Here is a 14,594-nt window from a genome sequence, read left to right as displayed (position 1 = left end):
GGCAAGTTGTCACACAATGCATGCTAAAAGAAATGTCTTGTTTTCTTAGGGAACGTTTCTTTTTTCTTCATTCTATGGGGCATGTTGTCACACTGGAACCTGCCACAACTTGTAAGCTTTAAAATAATAATAATAATATGACAATTATAAAATATCAAACTGCTGCTTTTGCTACAAAAAAGAAATAATAATATATATAACAACAACTAAACAATAAAAACACAATATTTTAAGGCAAGATATAATAGATTTTAACAAAAAGATTAACCAATGATGTCTGATTGGGGCAATATGTCTTTTTGTTAAAATCTGTTATATTTTGCCTTAAAATATTGTGTTTTTATTGTTTAGTTGTTTACCCAGTAATTATAAGAAATATAACATTTTGTTCTACAAACATTACAATTTTTTTTTTCTTTTAATCTAGCTTTGGAGGGTTTTAAACAAGATGTTTGAATCCAACCACTGCTACAGAATACAAGCATCTGTGTAAATGAATAACCCGCAGGACAACTAGCCCCAGTTTCCCCTTTTCAAAGAATAATATCAGATGATGCATATGTTGGAGGACTGCTACTGAATTTATTAATTCACCGTAGATCGCATCTAAAAAATGAGGCACTGTTGTTTCTCTCTGTGCAAAACCCTACAAATCATTCAGTCCACCATCTTTCAGTGCAAGTGGGGAATTACATCCATACATCTACAACTGACAATTCATGATTTCCCGGTTAATGGTCAACAAAAATGATTTTTCTCTGGGGAAAACAACGATGTACACAAATACAGAATGCAGTGCTTAACTGAAGTTACAGTATCAATTATTAAATAGAAACGCTGTAGCAATGTTCCTGAAATGCTACCTTGGGTGCCATTCACATACAGTGTTTGTTTCCCCTTTGCACCATTTGTTTTACTTGTCTATATGAATGTAAGAGATGGATGACTTGAATATTTGTGTCATGTTTTTTCAAAGAGGCTTTAAGAAGTTCAAGTTTTAAAATCATTTTGCATTCTGTTCAATAACACGGTCTTGTGTCTAGCTGGTTTAGAACACTTCCTGGCTGTACAACCCGTTACAATTTGGGATTACTACAACAACTACCTTTTAGAACAGCCTTAATGCTGACTAGCTAGAGAGAACAACTGAATTTCATCTAAAAAAAAAAAAAAAAAAAAAATTCAACAGTTAAAGGGACGGTTTACCCCCAAAAAAGTTTTGTCCTCATTTGCTCACGTTCTTCAAAATATCTTTTGTGTTCCACGGAAGAAAGAAATTCATACAGGTTTAACATGAGGGTGAGTAAATGATGACAGTATTTTCATTTTTGGGTGATCTATCCCTTTAAGAGATACAGTATAGTAACAATCAACAAATGAGCTTTGGTTTTGAGTTGCTCCACAGGTGTCTGTCAAAGAGCCATAAATGACAGCAGTCTCCGCTAAAGGAAGTAGTGTATACTACTTTTAATTTCTGAAATTACATAAGTGTCAGATGGTTGAGACATATCTTGGAATGGAGTCTCTGCGATCCGGTGGTCAGAAAGTGTAATCGAGACCCCACAACATGACTGTGTATTTTGACCCTTGAGCATCAGGATTGGACTTCACCCAGTCTGATTGTAGGAAGCTCCAACTACGACCACTAGGGGCTCTATTGATCTCTCAATGTTACAGGAAGTTCTCATTCACAACATTACTTCAGCCTTGTCAACACAACCAGGAAAGGTTAACAAGGCGGATGGAGCATCAGAGGAAGAGCACATGAAAGCGAAAACACTTTGTTGCTGTATACAGAATGGTAGAAAACAGGTCCATTGATGAATTCGCACATTGCCTTCTCCATTCACATTCAAACCCCATCCTGGATGCCGCCATTAAACTTCCCAGTGCAGACCTTGATGTGAGAAGCTCTCGTTAGGGGGTAGAGCCCTATCCTGCAAGGAACACAGCGATTAGATCTCTCTCAAAAGCACCGGCCTCACTGGTCTGAGGTATCCGTCTGCACACCGTCAGTCTCACCTTTTAATGCGGCCGATCTGCTCGCACAAGAAGGACAGGTACTGAGTGAGCTTGACCATTCCGATGATGAGCGTGCCCCCCACCAGCGTGCACGTGGGCCAGAGGAGGGAGCTAATGATGGCCCCGCGGCCATAGAGACGTGTCAGGAGGACGCTGTCCTGCTGCTCTGAGGGGTCGTAGTAACACAAAACCTGTGTGTGTGTCTTCAGTCGCTCGGAGATGTTCATCACAATAGTGTGCATCAGCTGGTGATCCTTGCGACACTTTGGGATGTAAAAACACTGATGGGAAAGAAGGAAATGCATTTACTTGAAAGAATTCAGTTCAGCCCAGTTCAATTTGTGTACTACACTGTATAGTGGTCATTTATCATGCTCAGAAAGTACACTGTCATATCTTCTTGGGGACAAATTGTGATTTGATCATTTTACCCTGTGCACAATGTTTTGTTCGAGTAACCTAAACAGTATATTTATGTGGTAACTTTTTATTCAAGGACAATCAGCCTGACCACATTCAGTTACGCCAACAAAAATAATTTAATTCAAATTAGGTAAATAGATACTTAAGACAAATGTGTGCTTTTACATCATAGTGTCACAGAAGAACTGCCCATGCAGGTTAATGTGATATATCCCTATAGTTAATGCATATGACTAGAGGTGCTGTACCTCAGGGTTGGCCTCATAGGCCTCCTCGTTGTATGACAGTCGCAGAACTTTCCCGGTGGAGTTCAGACTGACGTATACCTGAAGACAGGGATACCTGGAGCTCTTCCGGCACTCTGAGCCGCAACTGTAGCTGCAGTTAATCTCAGCAACTATACCGGAGTTCAGTACTGTGCAGTTTGACTCCTCTGTCCAAACGCTGAGAGAGAAAAAATAGGGACAGAAGTGGAAAAAAGTTAAGAAATCATTTGCAATTGCATAAAATGCATTTATCACACAGGATGTTCGAAGACCTTAATAAGCTAGTTCAGGTGTGTTTGATTACAGTTGAAATGAAATGGAAAGGGAGGTAGATCTCCAGGAGAAGGATGGAGAACACTTGACTTAATGTGAACCTTAACCCGTGGGGAGTTGTGTCCGGTGAAAAGTGAGTTGTTGAAGGGCATATCTTAAAGTCACCATGAAATCAAAGCAGGCAATATTTCCAGACAGAAATGCTACTAAAATGGACACAGCTGTCAAAAGTTTTTACGATTTTGCTAATATACTCTTAAAGGGATAGTTCATCCAAAAATTATATTTAACCCATGATTTACTCACCCTCAAGCCGTTCGAGATGCATATGTCAATCTTTTTTCAGACGAACACATTTTCAGTTATTTTAGAAAATGTCTTAGATCTTTCAGTGGTTATAATGTGAAGCTATGGGGTCCACCTCGTTCAAGTCCCAAAATGTGCATGCATCCTTCACAAAAGTAATCCATCCGGCTCCAGGGGGATAAACGAAGGCCTTCTGAGGGTAATCCATGCGGTTTTGTCGTAAAAATATACATATTTAAAACTTTATAAACGAAAATAACTGGCTTCCGCTTGCGGAATTCACGGAGATGGATGGATGGAGAGCGTCGTGACGTAGAACGAACGTGACAGCGCAGCCAGAGAGCAGAGCAAAACAAAACTCTACGTTCGTTCTACGTCACGACGCTATATACATATTTAAAACTTTATAAACGAAAATAACTGGTGCTTCATACTATAACCACTGAAAGATCTAAGACATTTTCTAAAATAACTGAAAATGTGTTCGTCTGAAAAAAGATTGACATTTGCATCTCGAACGGCTTGAGGGTGAGTAAATCATGGGTTAAATATCATTTTTGGGCGAACTATCCCTTTAAACATATAAACTGCCCTTTGCAACAAGTTCTGTAATTAAAGCTGCTTTTATATTTAGCTGTTCCACATTAAGCACAATATTTGAACATCAGGGACACCCTTCATATGCACTAGGGTACATATTGGTGATTTGGCTGAATTTTGAATGGCCCTCTGATGTGGTGGCCAATTGCATGTTAGTGGTTGTCTTTGTGCCAGGGCTCTTGTCTCCTACTCTATGAATAACAGGCCTTGTGTTCTTTGGCTGTTCCAAAGGCTCAGCTGCCTCTAATTGCCTTTGACTGCAGTGTATGCCAGCTCTTATCTGTGTGCAATCTATCGTAGGTCAGTGGTATTTGGAATATTAAGCTGTAATGTTAGCCAATCTGCGATTTACGGTCAATCAAGGATGGGATCTGTTAATGCGTGGTATCAGTGTGGACGGTAGAATTAGTGTTTTACACGTTGATGGTCAACATTTCATAACCAGCTGAGGAAAACAATATGAATTATGCTGAAAGAATGCCTCTGTTCATAATAAAATGAACCCTTTTCAGAGACTGTGCTGCTGACCCATTTACACAACAATTAACAAATCTAGCAAAAACTTTTTTGTATTTAATGTACATTTTATAACGTTGTACTTTGTTATAATATCCTGACATTAAATAAAAAAAATAAAAAATCGTGTGAGTACTGCCATGAGGGTGCAATTATTGATGGAGTTACTGTTAATTTTGGTAACGCTTTATTTTGATGATCCCTTTTGAACAATCTGTTGACTATAAGTAACTTTGCAACTACCTGCCATCTAACTCTCATTAGAGTATTAGTAGACTGTCTGCTGAATATCTGCTAACTCTTTATTTTGATGGTCCTCCAACAGACGTTCTACTGATTAGAAGTAACTTTGCAACTACATGTCAACTTATTGTTATCCCAGCCATACTAGTACACTCTAATGAGAGTTAGTAGACATTTAGGTGCAACTTTACTTATAGTCAACAAAATGGTAAAGGGACCATCAGAATAAAATGAAACCATTTTATATAATATATTTTTTAGAATTTTTCTGTTTAAGCCAATTAGAATGCAAAAATAATATATGCTGTATAGAATTTTACCCTGCTGTAGTTCACATCTGTGCCCCAATCTCAGAAAAGTGAAAAGGTTTCTAAAGAAGAAATGAAAAGCATTCACGAGCAGAACACAACAAAATCAAATAGAGTAGGCATTAATATAGAATAAAGACATTGTGAATGCTTTTGGTTAGATGTTTGTCATAAACAGAATAGAACTGCAAATTGAAAAGAATAATTAAGAAACAACTGCAATCACAAGCATTTAGAAAAAAGAAAACAATCAAATTAAAAATAGAATTTAGTAGAAGACTTAAGAACCACCTGAAATAAAAAACGTTCACATACAGAATAGAATAACACTAATTAGAATGGAATAGAATACATTATGAGAAACATATATTAAAAGGTTTAAGGAATACATTGCACTTAAAAAAATAAGTTCCAAATGTTTTTTAAAGTGATGACATTGAAGAACATTAACATATTTATTCTTTCATTTTGATTGTTTAAAGGTGTACTCAGTGTTTTTTTTTTTTTTTTTCAAAAGTTTAGTTACTGTTACCATTGCAGAAATGATGAATTTAAACTTTTAATTTAATTTAAATTACTATACATTTTAACACAACTTTTGAATGGGGATAAATTACTGAGTGTACCTTTAATTCTGTGGTTTCAATGTACTTTTGTACAGTTTTGTTCCTGAGGGTGTCTGGGCATTTTTACCTGTCTGAGTAAGAGCGCACCATTGTGATGCCCAACACAAAGTACATCATGGCAGAGCAAAGGATCATGCTGAGGCCTAAGAGAATGGCTCTGTCCTCTCCAGCCTTCAGCGCTGTCACCGTCCTCCTCTTCTCCAAAATATCATACCCACGAATCTTCTGATAAATGGTCCTGCTTAAATTACATAACATAAGAGCCCCAAGACACACAAATACACATGGATTAATGAAGACCTGGTGTGTGCCAAACCTAATATAACAAAATATAGCTTCAAGAATCATTTTAACAGTCCTTATCACTTCAAAAAGGTTTGAGGGCCAGAATGAATTAGGTTTGGTTCAGAAACTTAGCCCATTACACAGATATGTGCTACTGTCCTATTACATATGCATATTTAGTTCCTTTCCAAATATTTAGCTCATGATTTTTTAATCATATTTTGACAGCAGGTCATATTGCTTTTGAAGATTATGCATGGGTGTTGAAGGCAAGCTGTCTAACCTGTCTATCTTTATCAGTGACCTTTTGATAATTACTGTGAGTACAGTGGTCAAAAGCATTACAAAGTCATAATAACCCACTTCCTGTCATTAGTTTATGTCACAATCCAAGAGTAGTTTGATGTTTTCTGACACCAAATTAAAATGCTAAATCAGTGCAAAACAGAAGTTAGGCGTAATAAAAATAATGCAAATAATGGTGAGTGAATTTCTTTGCATTAAATAAACTGATTCTAAACGAGAGTAACTTGTATTCAGAAAAAATTGCACATTTTCTAGGGATGCAATTGTTGGCCAAAATTAGTTGTTTAATAAATTTGTTGCTGTTGTTGTAAATGAATCAGTCACTATTGGATATTTAATTGTGCATGTTAATTTTTTTATGTTTTTTTTTTCATTTATATTTCTTTTGTAACTACATCCATTATTCACTTATAGTTAATATTTAAGTAACACTTGTAGCATTTTAAACAATTGACTTTAGGTTTTAGTTTTTTTTTTAAACTTTTTTTTATACATTTTTATTTCAGCCATTTATCAGGTTTTTAAGTAAATACAATTATTTATTTATAATATAATATACATTTATAATCTGGTTTTTTTTTTCTAATTATTTTTCTAACATTTTTCACTCTGTACTTAAAATCAACATGAAATCAAACATGCAGCATCCTCATATAGACTTGTCACATGTGGTTTAGTTAGTTGAGTCATTGTATTTTACCTTCTCTCACTTCCAGATCCTTGAGCTCCTTTGCTTCCAGCCCACAGAAACATTCTCCCAGCTATTCCACTGTGTGCAGCTCTCTCTGAAGCACTCGCAAAAGACTGCAGGGACGACCTGACGGAAAAACACACTCTTAGTTGACCATGTGCTTCCCTCCACACCGGTTCGTCTGCACACTGTTCCTGAACGAAAAGCTGGGTCTTATATTTATAACACAGCCTTCAGAGAATGTTCTGGCTTCCCCACTGAGTTTCAGCTCCTCACAAGGTTGGTGAAATTTTACAACTGCAGTATTAAACCAATGGCTCCATGGTTGTTGAAAAACATAGTAAGTCCAAATAGAGGAAAAGTAAGTTTCTGTAATCCTCAGCAACGAAATAAGTCCGTCTCACATGGTTAGAGCCAATTCTCCATAAAAATAACTCACACCAGGCATTGAACTAAGCATCTTCTCCTTCATTTCCTGCCTGTTGTTTTTTTATTGACTATTCATGGGCTATAATAATGAGAGTAGTGAGCAAGGAGAGGAGGACCATTCACGGCATTGATCCCTTCCTCCTGCCATGGTGGAGAGAGTGAGTGAGAGAGAGAGAGGAAAGGGAGAGGCAGTGGCGTTCAAAGCCACCTCCTCCCCTGCACCCTGTTGATGATTGGTGTTGATGGAGAGTCCTGTAGCATCAAGGTGACACAGGTGTTTTGGGCCACACGTTTGTGACTGACTGACTGACTGCACACTCCTGCCCTCATATGCTATCCAGTACATGGCTCATGTGTGTCGTTGAATGTACCCAGAGTCTAACAAGCGTTTAACTGGAAATATAAATGTGATTCGAAGAGCTGAGCTTGGGAAGAGCTGATGTTATAGTCGAGCACAGCTTGGGATTGTGAGATATTGTGCTAGTCACTATTTATTTTTAAGCATTAAAGTGTTAATTCACTCTAAAGATCAAATGATGTTTCCTCAGCCGTTGTTCCAAACCCATATGTGCATTTTTCTTTTTTTTTGTTGAGTTTCACTGTATGACTGTTTTTACTGTATTTTTGATCAAATACATGCAGCCTTTGAAAGCATTATATATGAATGCAGCTGCTTGACAATTCTTCAGGATTTTTTGGAAAAATTATTCTTTTAAATTATCACTTGAGCAAAAAGTGAACTATACGTTCCTGCATTCACAGCAGTTGTATTTCCTGTGTGACCTGAAACAGCCTTGTGTTTACCCTAATTTTTTTTACTTCTTTTACTTTTTACTTACTGTGTTCATGTTGTTTTGCAAAACATTTTTACTTGTAAATGAAGATAAAACTATGAAATAAATTACGGGTAGTAATAATAATAATAGTAATATATTATCATAACATTTAATCTTGGCTAATTATTTATCATATAAGTGCTTGGTGAAATATTACAGTGAAGGCAGTGTATGAAGTGTGCTTTGCACTAGCCAGTATTTTAGATTATTACACGAGGTAAAACGACAGAAAAGGTGGATTTTTAGATGGGTCTAAATGGGAACAGTGAAATAGTCTAGTTTTCTATTATGTGGATTTATTTACTTTGTCAATATTGTGACCACATTAGTGTGATCAAATTATTTAAATATAAAACATTTGAAACTACATTTAGCCTAATAATTCACTGATGTATTTCAACAGGTCACGCAAGCACATTGAAACATTTACTTTGTAAATGAATTAAGAAATTGATCACGTTTTACTGAATTAGTTCCTTTGTAGCCTACTAGCCTAAAACATGAGAATGTCAAAACAAATTGTAGTACCACGGTAAATTGTGGTATGTTTTATTAGCGCTCAGCTTGACTGACTGAGCAATTTCCACTCTCTGCCTGACCTGCCCTCAAAGGTGCACTGCAACATTTTATCTCAAATGAAAGTCTGAAAAGCAAGAGTGAGCAAATCTCTGCCCCGCAGTGGAGAGCTGTAAACGTCAATGATGGGAATATGCCACATATCATATTTGTGCATGTTGACTCTCTTTCCTATGCTGAGTGAGGCGGCTCACAGGATGATGAACTAGATATGAGACTGAGGTAGACAGGAAACACTGACCCAAGGAAACCCATTGTCCCCACCTCACCCAAAAAAACACCTGCCAAAAAATCCCAGGGCAAAATGGCACTAGGAGAACCACACACAGTATTTTTCATATGGCTGTCTTTAAAAAGCTTGGTATGTCCTGGACAGTTGTTGGTATTTGCCCTTCCGGTCACCTTAGCTGGGTAAATAACGCCTTACAGGGGCCTTTTTTGTTGCAAAAAACACAGACATCTGGCATTCACCCAAAACAGCTGGAATGTTCATCCAATGTGTCCAAGCACGATGGGATTTACTAAACCCATATTGTCACTGCAGTGATTTATGAGGCATTGTTGATACTCTACATTAGTTTGGCTGGAATAAAATCATGAAGAACAGACTGGCTCAAGCCGTGTTGGAGAGTAAATAACTAAAAGTAGGGATTTTTCAGTATGTTGATAATAGTTTACCGATTTTCAAAACATAAGTTGCTACCAATAGCAATGTAGCATTTTATTTTTATTATTATTTTTTTTGATTCACAGACAAACAAGCTAAAGAAATAATCTAACAGGTTCTTATGCTGTAGTGAATCTGTTTGCTCAGAAAACGATTTACTGATTTCCCGAAGTCCCTGTGCTGCTTTTTATTTCTCTTTTTGCAGCGCAATATTTAGTCAAACACTGCTATTTATGACTGTTTTCAACTGTTTCATTGAATTTTAGTTGTATTTTTAGGAATCTGTTTAGGAAATGATTCACTGAATCAAGCATTTGCGCTTTATAGCAAAATATTAGTTAAACATTGCTATTTGTAACTGTTTTAATCTCAATTAAAAGAGATGAATTGTTTTTTAGTCATTTATAAATTGGTTCGTTAGTGAATCAGTGAAATGAGAAAAATTATTCACTGAATCAGGTGCCATTGTAGCTTTTATTTTATTTTTGTAGCAAAAATATTTAGTTAATAGTTGCAATTTTTTTTACTGTTTTCATCTCAATTAAATTAAGAATTATTCTAGTTTTTTTTAGTTGGTTCACTAATGAAGCAGTTTGTTCAGAAAGTGATTCACTGATTCAGGTGCCTTTGAAGAATTAAGTTTTATAGCAAAAATAATATTTAGTTAAACACTGCTATTTATTACTGCTTTTTATCTCAATTATATTTAGTTTAAACATAATTGGTTTTTGATAATGTAATAGCTTAGATTAGAATCACTTATTCAAGTCCGTGCGACACATTTAAGGATTTTTATATTTTATGAGATTATATTTTTAAGCCATTCAGCATGGTAGAGCAATATGTGAATGTGTTGTTTGAGGGTGGGCTGCTCCTCTGTCTTTAGCTAAATGACATGCTAATTCTGCCTTCTGGAGGCCTGACACATGAAAATGAAAAATAATGATTGCTCTTTCACTTCACAACTGCCTGGATGAAGCCCAGGTGTCTCAGTGCTAAACAACTACAACTAAAAACAGAATTGAAGCACTTTATTCAATTGCTTTCTTCCATTTATAGCAAACATTTTACATTTTACAAATGCGTTTCAAACAGTTATTTCTAAGTCTTTAAGATGGTATAGAACGTAATTTCCTTCATTATCATTAAGAGAATGAGCGTTACTGTCCGAGTTGCTTTTGTGTGTTGTGTATCATTCTCCATGTTGCAGTCATTAGCAATATGATCTCTGTTCACCCTTGTTATTTAACACACAATTACACACCTAATGTTGCATGAAATTATGGCTCTAATGACAAAAACAGAGGTAAACTCCAAAGGACGACGTCACCGATAAGGTTAAAGACAAGCTAAATTAAATGTTCAGAGCTGACTGAAACAATGTGTCAGTCATCAAGCCCATGTAGATATGCCATAATTTGTTAAATTAAGATCGGAAAGACAATAATAACGAAACTAATGTAGAGTATTTTCACCTGGATTACAAGGTATGAAATAATATCAAGGTAAATGTGTATTTGTATAAACTGTTTGTGGAGTGACAGGATCATCTAAATTCCTATTATACACCTCTCTGGAATACTCTTCTGATTGTGACATTCAGCAGTGTAATATTTCCAAATATTCACCTTCATTCATGGCAATGCTGTATATCAGTCCATTCTTTCCTGTAGCTCAAACAGTAGAGCGTTGGCGCTTGCAACGCCAAGGTCATGGGTTCAATTCCCAGGGAAAGCAAGAACTGAAAAGAATGTAAATGTGTACCTTGAAATGCAATATAAGTTGCTTTGGATAAAAGCTTCTGCCAAATGCATAAATGTAAATGTAAACATTCATGCAGACAACTGAAACTGGCTCATTTCTCTCGTATCACACTGCCAACTCGCTCTCTCTTGTTTCATATAAACGCAGCTGGTGCCTTCTTGCGTCTCAGATATCGATTGCTGGACTGAAGTATTATATTACTGTAATATTACTGCAATTTTCTTGTTGCTTGGCAGATTTGTGTGGGTCCTGATCACGCTTATTGGGGTTATTTTTTGCAATAATGACTTGACTTATAAAATACAATCAAATGTATTTTAATGGTGCATTCTGGGAGGGATCAAACACATTTGAAAGTTAGCAAATCAGTCACATTCTTATGTGTTGATGTTTAGAAACTTAATTAGGTTGAAGGATTGCGACCCAAACGGCTGGTTAATCATTGGCCATTTACAGGGTCGGATAGATCTCTGTTTGTGCTGAAAACTCCATTCAGTTATTGTTTCAGATCTTGACAACTGTTTAAGCTAATTTACTGCTCTCATCAAGCAAACATAATTATCTTTTAATGGAGCATTTTCAGGTCTATTACTCTAATGAGATTTTTATTTTGGAATCTTTCAGTGCTGCTGGCCAGAATTCGAACGTTGGAATATAAATATGCTTTACTTTGCACAGCAGATGCGAATGCATGCAGACAAACTGGAGAGATAGTCAGGGATAGCGACGAGTGATTGATGAAGCCAACTAATAAATGAACAACATCACGTTACTCTTCAAACTGTGTAAGTTTATGACATAAATATGTGAACTGAATCCAAAAAACCTAGGCTTTATGGAAACAAATGTTGCTTGCTAAAACAAGATTTGGTGACTATCCAAAGCACCCAAGTCTATTTATAAAGCTGAATGAATAATTTACTACATGTAAATGGCTCCTGAGGAAATTCCCTCACCATTTACATTAAGAACTACCAGGGATATAAAGATGTTTTATATGGGGTCAATAAAACTGTTCAGGGGTAAATAAGGTTTATTTGGAGAGTGCCTTTCTCGGAAATTAGTATTGGATCTTCTGGCATGACACATCGCATAATTGTATTGGATAACGGCCACAGTTGTCGTTTTAATTGTACATTCAACCCTCATCATAGATCGTCAGAGAAAATAAAATCCCAGAGCTTCAAGTCTAATAAAGAGTTCCAGAAATTGACTCTGATATTCATGCTGATTGTCTTGGAGAGACAGTGAATATGATTTGGATGTCTCTGCTGTGCAATTGCTGTATTAAGCGTCCAAAATGAACACCCATCAATGCCAAACGGGAGTTAAATTTGACGTGGCAAGTGAATAAATCTATTATCAGCCAGTTGGCTGGAAACTTTAAGTGAATGACTAATGGGGAGTCGATTCCTCAACTCTTTAACTCTTTGACTCTTTAACATTGACTGAATTTTCTGGCTTTCTGTGTTTTCACTGTTATATGGCAGGGGGCGCTATTAGGCATCTTCTGAAAGATTACTGAAGAATCTCCTGATCAAAACCATAGACTGTAAAAAAAAATATGGACGACGCCCCTCGACGATATGGACGACGATATGGCGTTGACATCTTGGAACTTAAGTCTGCGCAGTAGCGATTTCGGGACCAGACCTGCGCAGTAGCGATTTCGGGACCAGACCTGCGCAGTAGTGAGCAGGAAGTAAAGCCGCGAAATCAAGGCCCCGCCCTCACTCTCGGTGTGAAATAATTAATTATAGAAATTTAGATATATTAAATTTAAAGCTCCAATCTCCTCAGTCTTCAGAAGATCCCGAAAAAAAGTCTGTTGGTGCTTCAGTGACTACTTCGCTCAGAGAACCTGTCAATCACAGCTGTCAATCATGACGTCACACCACCATTTTTATAGCATCAAATAACTAACTAAAAACAAACTTATTTTAAAAACAAACACTTGAATTTACATCAGCGTGATTAAAAACTACAGTAAATGACAGAAACCGCCTTCAGAAAAAAGATATTTGAAGTGTAATTAAATTGTTTAGTTGGTCTCAAGTCCCGTTGAATAACACGGGGAGGCGGGGCTTATGACCTATACTAGGACCAGTCACCGTGGGGCGATCGAGACGTTTTGGCTTCACTTTTCAGGGCTTGTGCGGCACGCTTGATCAAAACACATGCGAAGAAGATGCCGAAACAAGCAATACCATAGGCAATCATATGCATATGTAAAATAACGTGATTACCAACATTGAACAGCATATAAATCAAAACTGCCTAATGTTACTGAACGAAATGTCGACCCAGAACGAGCTACAGGACTGTGAAGCTTTGAGGGTGTTGATATACTTCATCTATGTTTTGATCATCACACTGAATCTGATCTGGATGTAGTCTTGATGTTGCTTTTTTATGAAACTTACCCACATTTAAGTGTAGATAAAAAAATAAAATAATGCATGAAGCTAGAATAAAACAGTTTTTTTTTTTTAAAGCAGAGGGTCTATTCTTTTATATATATATATATTGCATGTTCAGATATTCATACAACAAAATATTCTGGGGGCCATGACATTTTTGTGAAAATGATCAAAAACGCCGGCGGTGGCAACTTTTTTTTAAAACACTGGCGGGGAAAGAGTTGATAGCCCTAGTGTCATCACAGTCTGTGAAAAGGGTCCGTTTACTGCATGAAAACACAATGCACGGTCTAAATAGGAGGTGCCACTTAAGTCATTAAATGGCCAACAGTACATGAATGTAAGGCTCATACAGTAGAATATTTCTCCACTGATAGGGAACATGTCAGTTCAATGCACTTTTCAGTATTAGGTTAGCGTTGAAATTTGAACAAGCCTTGTGTATGAACAGGGTGCGTATCCTGAAGACTTTGGTGTTAGAAGGTCAGCGTCTCTTTCAAGGCTCCACAGCAGCTGGAGTCTGACATCACCACAGCAATACAGAGACATGCTTCACATTTTACTGTGCGAAATTTACAGCCATCGCCGCCACAATTAGCTTTAAAAGTATGAGTGGGAAGAAGGAGGGGGGTCTGGAATCCGGTGCCGGTGGGCGTGTTTGACAAGCGAGTTCTGCTGAACTCTCTGTTGGGTTGTAAATATTGGTTGAGAAGTGTGGTTGAGGTTGAAAGAACAAAATAGAAACTGTGTCTTCACTTGGGTTCATTGTTATTGTGTGTCACAACAGGGCAAATGGGTCATTTGCAGAGCTCCGTGTTGAAAAGATGGTGTCTAGATGATAACATTTATTACCCCAGTAAACACATCCAAGTAACTGCCTTACTCACTTCAGGAACGTGGTATTTCAAGTGTGACACCAGCTGGATGCTATTTTAGGATCCTGATTCAAGAAGAGCAGAATTTAGATGAACATTGTGATAAGTGTAATTATTTGAACATGCCTTTTATTAAGGAGGTCCTTAAATATATTTAGAGAT

At 36.9% G+C, this 14,594-nt stretch overlaps 1 protein-coding gene across 9 annotated transcripts in view; it reads right to left on the bottom strand.

The window, feature by feature from the left end:
- Positions 1–420: 420 nt before the first annotated feature.
- The window catches only part of s100p (S100 calcium binding protein P), a gene marked incomplete at its 3' end in the record, with an annotated part of 29,022 nt that continues 14,848 nt past the window's right edge, over positions 421–14,594 (bottom strand). For 4 of the 9 annotated variants that reach the window (XM_084394592.1, XM_084394595.1, XM_084394590.1 and 1 more), the window contains exons 2-6: positions 6,875–6,991; positions 5,651–5,824; positions 2,694–2,889; positions 2,023–2,303; positions 421–1,937 (exon numbers count right to left, since the gene is read on the bottom strand). In XM_084394592.1, coding sequence (XP_084250718.1) covers positions 1,853–1,937; positions 2,023–2,303; positions 2,694–2,889; positions 5,651–5,824; positions 6,875–6,991 — 853 coding nt within the window. Of the gene's footprint in view, positions 1,938–2,018; positions 2,304–2,693; positions 2,890–5,650; positions 5,825–6,874; positions 6,992–14,594 lie in introns of those variants that run through there. The other 5 variants (XM_084394596.1, XM_084394591.1, XM_084394589.1 and 2 more) reach the window with 3 other exon arrangements.

Source organism: Rutilus rutilus (genome assembly GCF_951802725.1).
Source record: "Rutilus rutilus genome assembly, chromosome: 22".
In the NCBI taxonomy this organism is placed as follows: domain Eukaryota; kingdom Metazoa; phylum Chordata; class Actinopteri; order Cypriniformes; family Leuciscidae; genus Rutilus; species Rutilus rutilus.
Note: the sequence above shows the minus strand (reverse complement) of the source record. Positions and strands in the feature narration are given on the sequence as shown.